The following is a 15000-nucleotide window of genomic DNA, read 5'->3' on the forward strand; positions in this document are numbered from 1 at the left end:
TACACACACATACATACACACATACATACATACATACATACATACATACATGCTTACATACATGCTTACATATGTGCATACAGAAGCACACATGTACGCTGATGCACAGACATGCACATAAACAGACAAAAAAAGAACGCAGCTCCAATAACAAACAGGGTCAACATCCATTGATAAAGTTGCAAAAGCAACAAACATTTTGGAAGGAAAATATAAATCATACATGAATGGAAATTGAATCGGTGAATGTGTTAGATAGTAAGGCATTAAGACAATATGACCCTCCCCAGACACAAAATATATGTATATATATATATATATATATATATATATATATATATATATATACCTTTTGTTGAACAAATTGATCCTAGTACAATTGAAACATAAAAATATGCACACAGGCACATATATATATACACAATGGTTACCCATTTATTTTAAACACTGTGAAGTATCCATTCAGCCAACCATGTCACCTACAGAGGTCATAACCATTCTGAATGTAGTGGAGATATTTTTAAAGGGATTTGAGACATGATCAAAGAATTTTATCACTATGAAAGCTTTGTATTACTCTTATATTATTCCCATCCAAACCAAGGTCAATAGAGATAACAATGAAGTGTTGTCTAGAAACAACAATGAACTGTCTGTTGTTCAGTTTGAACTCATTGTCTCTCCATACATAACTTAATACTTTATCCGTGTAACCATTTTACCTATAGAGGTCGTAGCTAATAGAATGTAGAATAGGTTTATAGCATTCTGTCTAGATGTCACCATATCTGTGGTCAAATTTGAACTTCTTATTCTGTCTAGAAATCACTATGAAATGTCTACAGTGAGACTTGAACTCATTACCTCTGGGTGCTCAATCCAATACTTTATGCATTCAGCCAACCATGTCACCTACAGAGGTCATAACCATCTGAATGTAGTGGAGATATTTTTAAAGTGTTTTTGTCTAGAAACCACAATGAGATGTCTACCAACCACAATGAAACTTGAACTCATTATCTCTGAATACAAAACCCAACACCTTATCTGTTCAACCATGTCATCTAAAATAAAGATTGTAACTAGAAGACTGGAGAATACATTCCCAACAAACTCTCCATGCCATATTGATTTCTAATTTTTTCTTTTTTCTTTTTCTAAACTAACATTCAAAAGTAAGAATAGATTATATAATCATATCAAATTTCTTCTAACTATATTGAAATGGATCAAACAAACAGAAAACACCTTGTAATCTTTTGGTTTCTCACTGAACCATTTTTATAAGAAAGAAGAAAGTAAGCACAGACATGGGTAGGTGCAAGTGTGGCACTGTGTGTTTAAGAAGTTTGCTTCCCAACCACATAGTTTTGGGGTTTTGTGTCCCACTGTGTGACAACTTGGGCATATGCCTTCTGCTATAACCCTAGGCCAAACAAGAGTGGATTTGATAGACAAAATCTGAAAGAAGTCTGTTGTGTATGTATGTATATATGTATGCATGTACATACGTATGTATGTACATAGTGGAAGCACATGGCCTAGTGGTTAGAGCAGTGGACTCGTAGTCAAGGAATCATGGGTTCCAATCACAGACCCAGGTGATGTGTGTGTTTATGAGCGAAACACCTAAGCTCCAAGCAGCTCCGGCAGAAGGTAATGACAAACTTCTGCTGACTCTTTCACCACAATTTTCTCTCACTCTTTCCTCCTTCATCTAGCAGCTCACCTGCGATGGACAAGTGTCCCATCCAGGTGGGGAACCTATACGCCAATGAAACCGGGAAACTGACCCTTATGAGCCAGGCATGGCTCGACAAGGAACAATCAATCAATCAAATGTATGTACATATGTATGTTTGTATGTATGTATTTATGTTTGTTTGTTTGCTTGTTTTGTCCTTGAGTTTTATCAAAGTTCTTCTGGAGTGAGTTCAAGCCAGTCACTAACAAGATGACAAGACATTTTGAGTTAAGAGAGTTCCTGGATGTTGGTAAACATGTGGTTGAATTGGTGTGTTGATTGAACTGTTAAATTAATACAGCTTGTTTCTTGTTCCCTCACCTACCCCTGTCTCATTTTTTTTTGCACAATTTTGAACCACATATACATGTATGTGTGTGTGTAAGTGAATGTGTGTGTGTAAGTGAATGTGTGTGTGTAAGTGAATGTGTGTGTGTGTATGTGTGTGTGTGTCTGTGTGCATGTATAACAAGCTTCTTTCAGTTTCTTTCTCTGCTCCTCTGTCTGTCTGTTTCTCCTTCCCTATATATATATATGTGTGTGTGTGTGTATATATATATATATATATACAGGGTGTCCACAAAGTCTGGGTACATGGGGATTAACACATACTTTAAGAAATTATTATTTCTTATATTTAATTGTTTATGTTATGATTTTATTTACTCCATGTACACAGACCTTATGGATACCCTGTATATATATATATATATATATATATATATATATATACACATATATATATTGTTTTGGATTTGTGTGAATGTGTATAGAATAGTATATCAGTTGTGATAAAATTAAAATGTAGTCTGGGTTTAGCGTTTATTATTACGGTATTTTAACAAAATTAGCGCTTTCATACATAATGTACTCATCAGATTTCGAATGTCTTTAACTGACAGTTGAGTTCTTGACAACTTTAGTACCTCCCAGAACATTCCAACCAACTAAATTTTTAGAATATCTTTTTGATGAATCCGCATGCTCTTAAAGATCACGGTTTGCCAGGTGTACCGATATTCTGTAACTTGTTTATATTCATTAATGCACATCATTAATTGGTTGTTATATTATTGCTGTTATTTCCGTTCAGAACAGATTTGAACATTCTAATAAACCGTTTTCCTTTTATCTTTCTTCCAGCTTCACTTGTGTCATGTAGTTTGTAGAAAGCAAAAATTAGAAATATTTTTTGACTACATGTCTCTATATGTTTGCTCAGTGGAATTTGGCGAATATTGGTGTTCCGTATTTGTTGTCTGTGGACTTGTGAGCATTCCAATAATGCATTCCCTGTCTTGCCTATATATAATTCCTCACAACTTGGGCATTTAATGCAGTAGATCAAATTTCTCATTTTGCAGTTCATATTTTCATTTGCAAAAATCTGTCCATTTTTTTATCCTAATGGATCTACCCGCATGAATGTATTGACACGTTCCACATCTGTTATCATTACACTTGGATACTGTCAATGTGTTATCCTCTTTGTTAATAGTTTCTTTAGGTTATGTCGATGCTTTTTGCTTAAGATGAGTGTTTGATTAGTTATTATGTTTTTCAATTTTTCACTTTGTTTTATGATTGGCAAATTTGTTTTGGTGATTTAAAAAATGTTTTGGTGATGCAGATTGTGTGTTACTAGAAATGGTACTGTGTTCCTTTGATGGGTTCGTCTTTTCGTGCGTCTTTAAGTTATTCTGTAGGAATCTCTTTTGCTTGTACTATGCTATTTCCTATAAGTAGGAGAGAGTAATTTTGCTTGAGCAGAAATCCTTTGAGTTCTATAAGTCGTGTGCATCTGGTGTTTGGATCATCAACTAGAGTACAAATTTTCCTGGATAGACACTAAGGCAGTAAGGAATGTTGTGTTTTGTGTGTGTGTTAGGTGGAATGATTTGAAATTTAGGTACTGGTGTGTATCTGTGTTTTTGTAATAAATATAAGTTGTGATTGTGGTGTTGTTTTTAATTACCATTATGTCAAGAAGTGGTAATTGTGCATTGCTCATTTCTCTTGTGAATTTAAGACTAGGATGTAGATTATTGAGGAGGGTGCTGAATTCTTCCAGATTTTCTAGGGATTTGATCCAAATTAGGAAACAATCATTGAGATATCTTTTCTATGTGTCCTCCATATGTCTTAGAGCAACACGAAAAAGATGAACTCATCAAAGGAATACAATATCATTTCTAGTAACACACAATCCACATCACTAAAACATTTTTAACATCAAAACAAATTTGCCAATCATAAAACAAAGTGAAAAATTTAAAAAACATAATAACTAATCAAACCTTTATCTTAAGCAAAAGACAACGACATAACCTAAAGAAAATATTAACAAAGGCAAAATTCAACACAAACAAATGGGACAACACATATTGTTCTTTGTTTTAATTTTTTTTCATCTATATATATAGGTGCAGGAGTGGCTGTGTGGTAAGTAACTTGCTTACCAACAGCATGGTTCCGGGTTCATTCCCACTGCATGGCACCTTGGGCAAGTGTCTTCTATTATAGCCTCAGACCGACCAAAGCCTTGTGAGTGGATTTGGTAGACAGAAACTGAAAGAAGCTCATCATATATATATATGTATATATATATATATGTATGTGTGTTTGTGTGTCTGTGTTTGTCCCCCCACCATCACTTGTCAACCGATGGTGGTATGTTTACGTCCCCGTAACTTAGCGGTTCGACAAAAGAGACCGATAGAATAAGTACTAGGCTTACAAAGAATAAGTCCTGGGATCTATTTACTTGACTAAAGGTGGTGCTCCAGCATGGCTGCAGTCAAAAGACTGAAACAAGTAAAAGAGTAAAAGAATATATATTTCTCACTTCTTTATGTGTGGCACATATTGGTAGAAACTTTCCAAACCATTTTAAACCATTTTGTATGTTTGTCATTGTTTCTCTTAATTAATGCATTTCTTTGCTTTCTGAACCTTTTATACAAAACAGGAAACCAAAGAAAGACTGTAAATTATTGAGAGACTTTGAATCATTATGCTCATAAGAGCAGCTACAATGCCGCAGAAGATACCATTCCACGTGGCTCATGTGTCCAGTCAGGACAAGAATTACAGTGCTACGGAGTTAAATTACCATGGTCCACTGAACAAAGGATGGCAATCAATAAGGTTGGTATTCCTCAAGACTATCATTTACATGTTGTTGTTGCTATTGGCATATTTCCATTAAATAAAAATATAAGATGCTGACATGAACCAATGATGGAACTGCTACATGGCAACTTAACCTGCTAGAAATAGCGAGATATTCAAATCGTTTTCAAATTAACATCTTGTAAAAAAAAAAAACAACCCAAAACAACCCCCATCGACCACTAAAAAAAAGAAAATCCCAGATACTTTGGACAATAGATATTGACATAAATGTTGGTTTCAAATTTTGGCACAAGGTCTGCAATTTTAGAGAGTGGATAAAGTAATTATATTGACTCCAGTACTCCACTGGTACTTTTTTTTCCCAGAACATTGAATACAACATGGACAAAAATCAGATTCGCACAATTTTCTTATTCTAGTTCAAGCCAGGCCGAAAAGCTGCTGAAACAGCTTGTGATATCAATGATGCATTTGGCCCAGGAACCACTAATGAATGTACAGCACAAGAGAGCAAAAAAGATGGTGGTAATATGCCACAGCATACTCTCACGGTGCAAGGATGTGAATATAAATGGAATGGTAGAGGGTTGCTAAGGGTGCACGAGCAGAGAGTTTGTGAAGGAGCAAAAGAGGGGAGATGGGAGAGAAAGGGGAAATGCAGTGAGTGATAAAACGTTGGTATATAAAGAATATCAATGATATATATATAATCATCATCATCATCCTTTAACGTCCATTGTCTGTGCTGGCATGGGTTGGATGGTTTGACCAGAGCTGGCAAACTGAGGGGCTTCACAGATTCTAGTCTTATTTGGCATGGTTTTCTATGGCTGGATGCCCTTTCTAACACTCCAAGAGTGTAATGGGTGCTTTTTATGTGTCACCGACACAGGTGTCAGTTGTGTGATACCAATATCTGCCATGACTATGATTTCACTTGGCTTCATGGGTCTTTTTCTCAAGCACAGCATATCACCAAATGTCTTGGTCATTTGTCATTGCCTCCATGAGGTCCAGCGCTTGAAAGGTGCTTTTTACTAGCACAAGTGCCAGTTATACACCCTCCCCCCCACACACAACAGGCTTCTTTTAGTTTCTGCATGTCAAATCCACTCACATGTTTTTCGACAGCCCAGGACTATTGTAGAAGATACTTGTCAAAGGTGCCATGCAGTGGAACTGAACATGAAACACCTAACTCCAATGAACCAAATTACATCTCTTCTTCATGCACTATGGTTTTCTCTTTCCCTCCACCAACCATTGCAGCCCCAACACTGCTCTTCATTTCTCTCCTATCCTCCTCATGTCAACTGTATCATTGTTATCCGTTATATACCCATGTTTCATCACTATATATGTGTGTGTGTGTGTGTGTTCAATGTATTTATGTATGTATGTATCTATATATGTATCTCTCTATCTCTCCCTCTATCTATCTATCTATCTATCTATCTATCTATCTATCTATCTATCTATCTATCTATCTATCTATCTATCTATCTGTCTATCTATCTATGTGTGTATATATATATACATATGTGTATATGTATGTATGTATGTGTGAATATATATATATATGTGTTTATGTATGTATGTATGTATGTAAATAAAAGCCAGGATGTGTTGCATTCTGTTACTTAATAAATGAAAAAATGCTAATACAGAAACAACAAGTAAAAAAATGTGTAACATATATTGAGAACAGAAACGGACGGAAGACAGACACAGAAGGTCCCTAATTCTTCATCAGTTATCAACCAGAGGGTATAACTCAGTTTCACACCATTAATGATAAGACTGAGAGGCTTCCCATGCTGGCAAAGAATATAGGGCTGAGAAAGAACAACACATGGATTACAAACAATACAGAAGTGGAAATACGAAATTGGATTGGCAGAACCAGAGGAATGTATATAAAAAATAGAAATGTTGGCAAAGTGTATCCTGGACTATAATATCAGATGTATCCGTTTTTTTTTTTTTAAGGCGATAGGATGTGATTCAAGAAAGATTCCATGGTTATTTCTCACTGTGGGCTCTTTTACCGATTTATCATTCACTCAGATCCCATAACATAGGATGATAGATCTAAGGTGGTCATAAATACACGTGGGATGCAGCACTCTCCTTCCTCCATCCATCTTTTCCTGTTCTGTTTTCCATCATCTTCCTCCTTTACCATTCCATTATGATCTCTCTCTCTCTCTCTCTCTCTCTCTCTCTCTTTACCTCTCTTACTAGAATGCTGTACTGTCCACTCACAACCATATTCACTAGAAGTAGATTGCCTTGACAACACGACCAAACCACTTCCTTTTCATGCTTGTAGTAACTGACAGAAGAGTTTCATACTCTGAAGTCATCACAATGATTTAATTACTGATGCTCATTAGCTCAAAGATCTCTCTATATGGAATATGAAACATTCAAAAGCCATGATTGTTTTTCCCTCCCTTCCAATATAAAATATCCATGACTTACACCCACTGAATGCAGTTGAAATTACTATTGTTCTTTAAAAAACAAGAATAGGCACAGGAGTGGCTGTGTGGTAACTAGCTTGCTTACTAACCACATGGTTCTGGGTTCATTTCCACTGCGTGGCACCTTGGGCAAGTGTCTTCTACTATAGCCTCGGGCCGACCAAAGCCTTGTGAGTGGATTTGGTAGACGGAAAACTGAAAGAAGCCCATCAGATATATGTATATATATATATATGTATGTGTATATGTTTGTGTGTGTGTGTTTGTCCCTCCAACATCGCTTGACAACTGATGCTGGTGTGTTTACATCACCGTAACCTAGCGGTTCGGCAAAGGAACCCGGTGCAATAAATACTAGGCTTACAAAGAATAAGTCCTGGGGTCAATTTGCTCGACTAAAGGCGGTGCTCCAGCATGGCCACAGTCAAATGACTGAAACAAGTAAAAGAGTAAAAGAGTATTTGTATTTTTTATTTATTTTTCCAAACAGATTTTATTTTTGTTGCATTTCGGGAGGTCCGTTATGCTGATAATTAACACACACACTGGTTCTACTTCACTTCTTTATTTTCTATTTGTCAAAGGGCTGACCATTTAACCAATTAACTAATTGATAATTTGATTAATTGTTTGGCTAAAAAAATCAGTTAATTAAATTTGTCAGGCTCCTTTGATTGCTATTTGCAACCACATCAAGGACTTGCAGACCTAGAGTGAAGAGAGTATGTTGTTGATGAGATCATGACTAGCGTGGTAAGGACTCTGACAAATCTAAGTGATTGCTTGATTGATTGACCAAATGATTAATCAAACGTTCGATTAGTTAGTTGGTTAAATAGTTGACCAGTTGACAAATATTGCTAGCATGGAAGGCAGACATTAAATGACGACGACGACGATGATAAAGGTGATGGTGGTGGTGATGACGAAAAAAGTGAAATACAACCAGTGCATGTATTTATTATTGGCATAACGACCCTGCCAAGATACATTAAACTATGTTTTAACACACGAGTTCACATCAAGAACTTTGCAAACCGAATACAAGTACAAACCAGATAATGATTTTACTGAAACCTCTGTAACTATTACAGCATTTTTCTTCTTTCTACTAATTACAAATCATCAAATCATATTTCCTTTCATCAAATATTTAAATCAAACCTTATTTGTATCTTTCTGGATATTTCATTTGCAAGTCTCAATGTGAACTTGTCCTCTGATCTCTTAAGTCCTTTTTCATATTGTTCTTATGAATCATTATCATCGGTTGACCAGAGATTACAGACTACTCAGTCTCCTACTTTTAAAATTTCCATCAAAAGACTCAGGGTCTGTCATAACTATGTGTTCCAGAAAGACATTGAAAGGTTTAGGTGAAAGAATACATCCTTGTCTGACATCAGTCGTTGTTTTAAATGAGTAAAATGTCTTTTATCTTTCACTTGCTTCAGTCATTGGGCTGCAACCATACAGGTGCATCCACTTGAAGGGTTTTAGTTGAATGAATTGACCCCAGAACGTTTTTTTTTTAAACCCGGTACTTATTCTATCAGTCTATTTCGCCAAATTATGAAGTTATGGAGATGCAAACAAACCAACAGCAGCTGTCAAGCAGTGGTGGTGGACAAACACAGATACAAAGAGACACACACATAGATAAAAACATGCATACATACATATATATGTGCGTACATACATATGCATACAAATCTATCTATCTATCTATCTATCTATCTATCTATCTATCTATTTATCTATCTATCTATATGTATGTATATATATATATATATATATATATGTATATATATATATAATATATATATATATATCATCATCATCATCGTTTAACGTCTGCTTTTCATGCTAGCATGGGTTGGACGATTTGACTGAGGACTGGTGAACCAGGTGGTTACACCAGGCTCCAATCTGATTTGGCAGAGTTTCTACAGCTGGATGCCCTTCCTAACGCTAACCACTCCGAGAGTGTAGTGGGTGCTTTTACGTGCCACCGGCACGAAGGCCAGTCAGGCTCGAATGTCCTTACACGTGCCAGGGCACCGGTGTCATCACAATTTCATTTTCGCTTGACTCAACAGGTCTTCGCAAGCGGAGTTTAGTGTTCAATGTAGGAAGGTACACATTCTGGCAGAGGCCTTGGATTTAGGTCTCACTTTGCTTGCCGGGTCTTTATATATATATATATATATATGGATATTAGCGTCAAATCTCTCTCTTAAATGTAAAAATTTAAAACTTTGGATATATATATATATATATATATATATATATATATATATATATATATATATATATATATATATATATATATATATATAACAATATATTATAAATTAACTACCAACAAAAATAATTGGTAAGCTAACTTAAAAAATCATCACCTAAATAGCAGAAAAAAACGACAGTGAAGATATGCAGACTCTTCAAGAATCGATCCTTTTGGTTATATTAATAATAATAAAGGAGTTACGACGCAAAAACGTATAAATTCAAAAGGACATATTTATCTTCTTCAATATATATTTCAGTATAAAGAATTCATTAAGATGCTTAAATCAAAATTTCTTTACACATCATTCAGGAACAGATATAACATCAGAAAAAATACATTCCGTTTAAAAACACAAACCGTTCATGGCGAAAAAATTTCATGTGAGGTGAGTGTAGCGGTTCTGACCTTTAGGTACATTTATAATGAAGTCATCACCAAGATATAAATAGATGGATGGATGGATAGATGGATGGACAGACGGACAGACAGAAAAACAGACAGATACATGAATATATACATAGATATGTAGATTAGATAGATCGATAGATAGATAAACAGATAGACAAACAGACAGACAAATAGATAGACATATATATAGATGGATAGATAAATAGATAGACAGACAGACAGACAGACAGATAGATAGATAGATAGATAGATAGATAGATAGATAGATAGATAGATAGATAGATAGACAGACAGATATATAAATATAGATAGACAGATATATATATATATATATATATATATATATAATCTTTTACATGCCTGTGGCACGTAAAAGCACCCACTACACTCTTGGAGTGGTTGGCATTAGGAATGGCATCCAGCTGTAGAAACTCTGCCAAATCAGATTGGAGCCTGGTGTAGCCATCTGGTTCACCAGTCCTCAGTCAAATCGTCCAACCCATGCTAGTATGGAAAGCGGACATTAAATGATGGTGTTATATATATATATATATACAAAAGGTTTCTGTCTATCAAATTTCACTCAAGGTGTATTGGTCAACTCATGTCTGTAGTGGAAGCCACTTAGCCAAGATGGAGTCAAATTTGACAATATTTGGATATCTGGTTGTGAAACAAACTTCTTAACCAGGCAGCTTTGCTTGCACCAATATCCATAGCCATATATTTTTTCTTTTTTTCAGCTTCCTCAATATTTTTCTTCTTACTCACAATTCAAACTGGTTTTGAAATATGTCAAGTATGTGATCTGTTTTTTTTGTTTTTTTGGTTGTGGCCATTCCAACAATATCCATCGTTATTGTCTTTGAGAAAAGAACATAAATATTATGTAACATTGATTCCCCACATTTTTATAAAACCAAGACATTGTTGTTATTCTATTTAAGAATTATTCTTTAACAATTTCTCACATTTGTTCTTTAGTATCTTCACCATCATTTTATTTTGTGTCCAATTCCATTCTCTTTGTTTCTATTACCATATTCTTTAATTGTCCATTTTCCTTAACTCTCTTCATTCTTCATTTTCCACTCCTCCATTTTCGTTCTTTTTTTTTTGAAAATTTCTTCTTGTCAAACTTTTCTTTTTTATTATTTTTCAATCTTTGTTATTCCTCCTTATTCTTCTTCATTCTTTGTAATTCTTTCTTTTGTTTCTTTTTTGTTGTTTTTAATATTTTTCCAGTTGTTATTCTTCAGTCTTCATTTCTTTCCTACTTATTCTTCATTAATCAGTCTTTCTTCATTAATCAGTCTTTCTTCATTAATCAGTCTTTCTTCATTAATCAGTCTTTCTTCATTAATTAGTCTTTCTTCATTAATCAGTCTTTCTTCATTAATCAGTCTTTCTTCCTTATTCTTTACATTTTTTTCATCTGTCATCTTTCTTTGCCTGTCATCTTCTTTCTGTCATCTTTCTTCATTCACCAACTATCATAATAATTTCTTTTTTCCTATTTCTTAGGTGCGTTCATAGCTGTTCTGTTTAGAATTTTGCTTCCCAATCACATGGTTTTCGGGTTCAGGCCTACTGTTAGGCACATTGGGCAAATGTCTTCTACAAACCCTTGGGCTGATCAAAGCTTTGTGAATAGATTTGGTAGGCAGAAACTGAAAGAAAGGCGGCGAGCTGGCAGAAACGTTAGCACGCCAGGCGAAATGCTTGGCAGTATTTCGTCTGCCGCTATGTTCTGAGTTCAAATTCTGCTGAAGTCGACTTTGCCTTTCATCCTTTTGGGGGTTGATTAAATAAGTACTAGTTCTGCACTGGGGTCGATGTAATCAACTTAATCCCATTGTCTGTCCTTGTTTGTCCCCTCTGTGTGTAGCCCCTTGTGGGCAGTAAAGGAATAAGAAGCTGAAAGAAACCCATCACATACTATATATTTAAGCGTGTGTGTCTTTGTGGTCTACCATCACTTGACAACCGATGTTGGTGTGTTTACATCCTTGAAATTTAGTGATTTGGCAAAACAAACTGGTAGAATAAGTACATGACTTCAAAAAATGTAAGTACCGGGGTCAATTCATTCAACTAAAGATTCTTCATGGCAGCAGTCCAATGACTGAAAGAAGTAAAAGATAAAAGATAGAAGATCTGTGTTTAGGTCGAGGATTTGTATGAACCACAGGAAGTTTATGTCTATTGATTATGTACTTCATTTTATGTACTTCATTCTATGTACTTTAGTTTGCCTAACTGTAGGGAGTGCATGTAAGATATCCTTTATGTTTTACTGTTTTTTGTCATTGGAATGTGGCCATGCTGGAGCACTGCTTTGAAGAGTTTTAGCTGAATGAAAATGAATTAACTCTGGTATTTATCATAAGTTTGGTACTTATTCTAGGAGTTTCCTTTTTGCTAAGTTACTGGAATGCAAACAAACCAGCACTGGTTGTCAAGTGGTGGTGGTGATAAGCATAAACACAAAGACACACACTCACACATTCACATGTGTATATACACATACACACATGTATTTATGCATATATACACACATATCTATACATACACATACATACATACAAACACGCATACATACATGCATGCATGCATGCATGCATACATACATACATACATATGTACATACATACGTACACACACACCCACTCACACATTCACATACATATATACGCATACACAATGTATATATATACACATATACACACATATCTATACATACACATACAAACACGCATACATACATACATACATGCATGCCTACATACATACGTACACACAAACACACATATATACACACACACAGGACTTCCATACAATATATTTCCATCTATCAAATTCACCTGCAGAGCCTTGGCTGGCCTGGTGCTATAGTAGAAGACACTTGTCCGAGATGCCACACAGCAGGATGGAACCTGAAGCCATGTGGTTGCAAAGCAAGCGTCTAAACCACACAGCCATGCCTGCACCTCTGCACATCCATAATTTTGGAATACGATCTGAAATATCTAATTTAAATACATGTTCCAGTAATTTGTTGTATTAGATTCCTGTACTGAGCTCTAAATTCATTATCTATTTTATATTGTTGTAATTATTGTTGTTTAATTTCTGATTATCCTCAGTCAAGGAAGTGCATTCCATCCATAACTCTTCATCTTATAATTTTTGCATATCCATGATGATGCATTGGTGAATCTGTTTGCAGTTACCTTCAACAAATGTCTACACCTGCACAGATGATATCACTCTTCATTTTCCTTTAACCTCATCATCATCATCATCATTTAACGTCCGCTTTCCATGCTAGCATGGGTTGGACGATTTGACTGAGGACTGGTGAAACCAGATGGCTACACCAGACTCAAATCTGATCTGGCAGAGTTTCTACAGCTGGATGCCCTTCCTAACGCCAACCACTCAGAGAGTGTAGTGGGTGTTTATCACACAAAAGTCTGGACTAACTCCATGAATGGAGGAGATCTTGTAAGCGTTATCCAATTTATTATCATGTCAGCCTTGTCACTTTCAATCTGCACAAAGACATGATAATAACTACACATATCAAGCAATCAATACTGTAACCCTGCAATGAGCTGGCAGAACTGTTAGCCCACTGGGTAAAACACTTAGCAGCATTTCATTTGTTACCAAGTTCTGAGTTTAAATTCTGCCAAGGTCAACTTTGCCTTTCATCCTTTCAGGATCAATTAAATAAGTATCAGTTACGCACTGGGGTCGATGTAATCGACTTAATTCCTTCCCCAAAATTTGAGGCCTTGTACTTCCAGTAGAAAGGATTGTTATTATTATTATTATTATTATTATTATTATTATTATTATTATTATTATTCAGTAGTTTTATTTTTATAACGTGCTTTCACTTCACTACCGAGCGCAGCTCTGTGCGCCTTGGGTATGTGCTGTGGTTTGCTGTGGTGCTCTTATGTTTACTGTATTGAAAGTGTTTTGCGTAGAATGTGTGCAGTACCCAGTAGTGCAATTTTCTGTATGTTATATATATTTGTAAGTCCTGGTGTTTTTGTTATGTATTTGTCTGAATATTTTTTTATTATACCTAAGGCACCTACTATGATAGGAATTGTTTCTGTTTTTAGATTCCACATTCGAGTTATCTCTATTTCCAGGTCTTTGTATTTTGAAAGTTTTTCCATTTCTTTTAGAGAAACGTTGTCATCTGCTGGTATTGAAACATCAATTAGAAGGCATTTTTTTCCTTCATGATCTTTGACAACTATATCTGGTCTATTTGCCTTAATTTCTCTATCTGTGTGTATTGGCATATCCCAGAGTATGGTTGCTTTCTCGTTTTCTGTGACCTTTTCTGGCGTGTGTTTATACCATCTTTTTTCTGTTGCTTATTATTATTATTATTATTATTATTATTATTATTATTTTATGTTTGACTTTTGTTTTGCATTTGTACAAGTTGGATCCAAGTCTCACCCAGAGACCTCAAGAGACAACAAGTTAGAAGTTCATGTAGGTGTTATGCCTAGGGTACCATATATTTGGATTTGTACATAGTGTTGTTCTAGTGAATGTTTAAGAAACCATAAGAAAATTATGTGTTTGTTTTAAAATTTGAGATCACATAGACAATATTTTACGTAGGATATGGGCAGTTCCCATGAGCACTATCTTTTGAACTTCAGCCATTTTGGGGTTTCCTGGTATCTGATCTAGGTAGTAATCAGCCCGTTTCGCTCTCATTCCCAGGGCACCTATGACAATAGGTATTGTTTTCGTCTTCAGATTCCACATTTTGCTAATTTCTATTTCAAGATCTTTATAGTTGCTCAGTTTTTGGTAGGTCTTGACAGATACGTTTATATCGATTGAGACAGTCATATCAATGAGGAGGCATGATTTTTGTCTGAAGTCTTTCAGTA

General features: G+C 35.3%; 1 protein-coding gene and 1 pseudogene across 3 annotated transcripts in view; one reads left to right on the forward strand and one right to left on the reverse strand.

Moving 5' to 3' along the window:
• The window catches only part of LOC106870605 (centrosomal protein of 104 kDa), a 298564-nt gene that overhangs the window by 31432 nt on the left and 252132 nt on the right, over window positions 1-15000 (forward strand). For all 3 annotated transcript variants that reach the window (XR_016244818.1, XM_052973736.2, XM_052973738.2), the window contains exon 2: window positions 4713-4891. Coding sequence is in view for 2 of the 3 variants with exons in the window: in XM_052973736.2 (XP_052829696.1) it covers window positions 4758-4891 (134 nt within the window). In the remaining variant the exon portion in view is untranslated. The remainder of the gene's footprint in view (window positions 1-4712; window positions 4892-15000) is intronic.
• LOC149132131 (uncharacterized) overlaps window positions 13929-15000 on the reverse strand; it is a 7162-nt pseudogene continuing 6090 nt past the window's right edge.

The sequence above is a fragment of the Octopus bimaculoides genome, chromosome Z, assembly GCF_046866305.1.
Source record: "Octopus bimaculoides isolate indiv1 chromosome Z, ASM4686630v1, whole genome shotgun sequence".
NCBI classification, from domain to species: domain Eukaryota; kingdom Metazoa; phylum Mollusca; class Cephalopoda; order Octopoda; family Octopodidae; genus Octopus; species Octopus bimaculoides.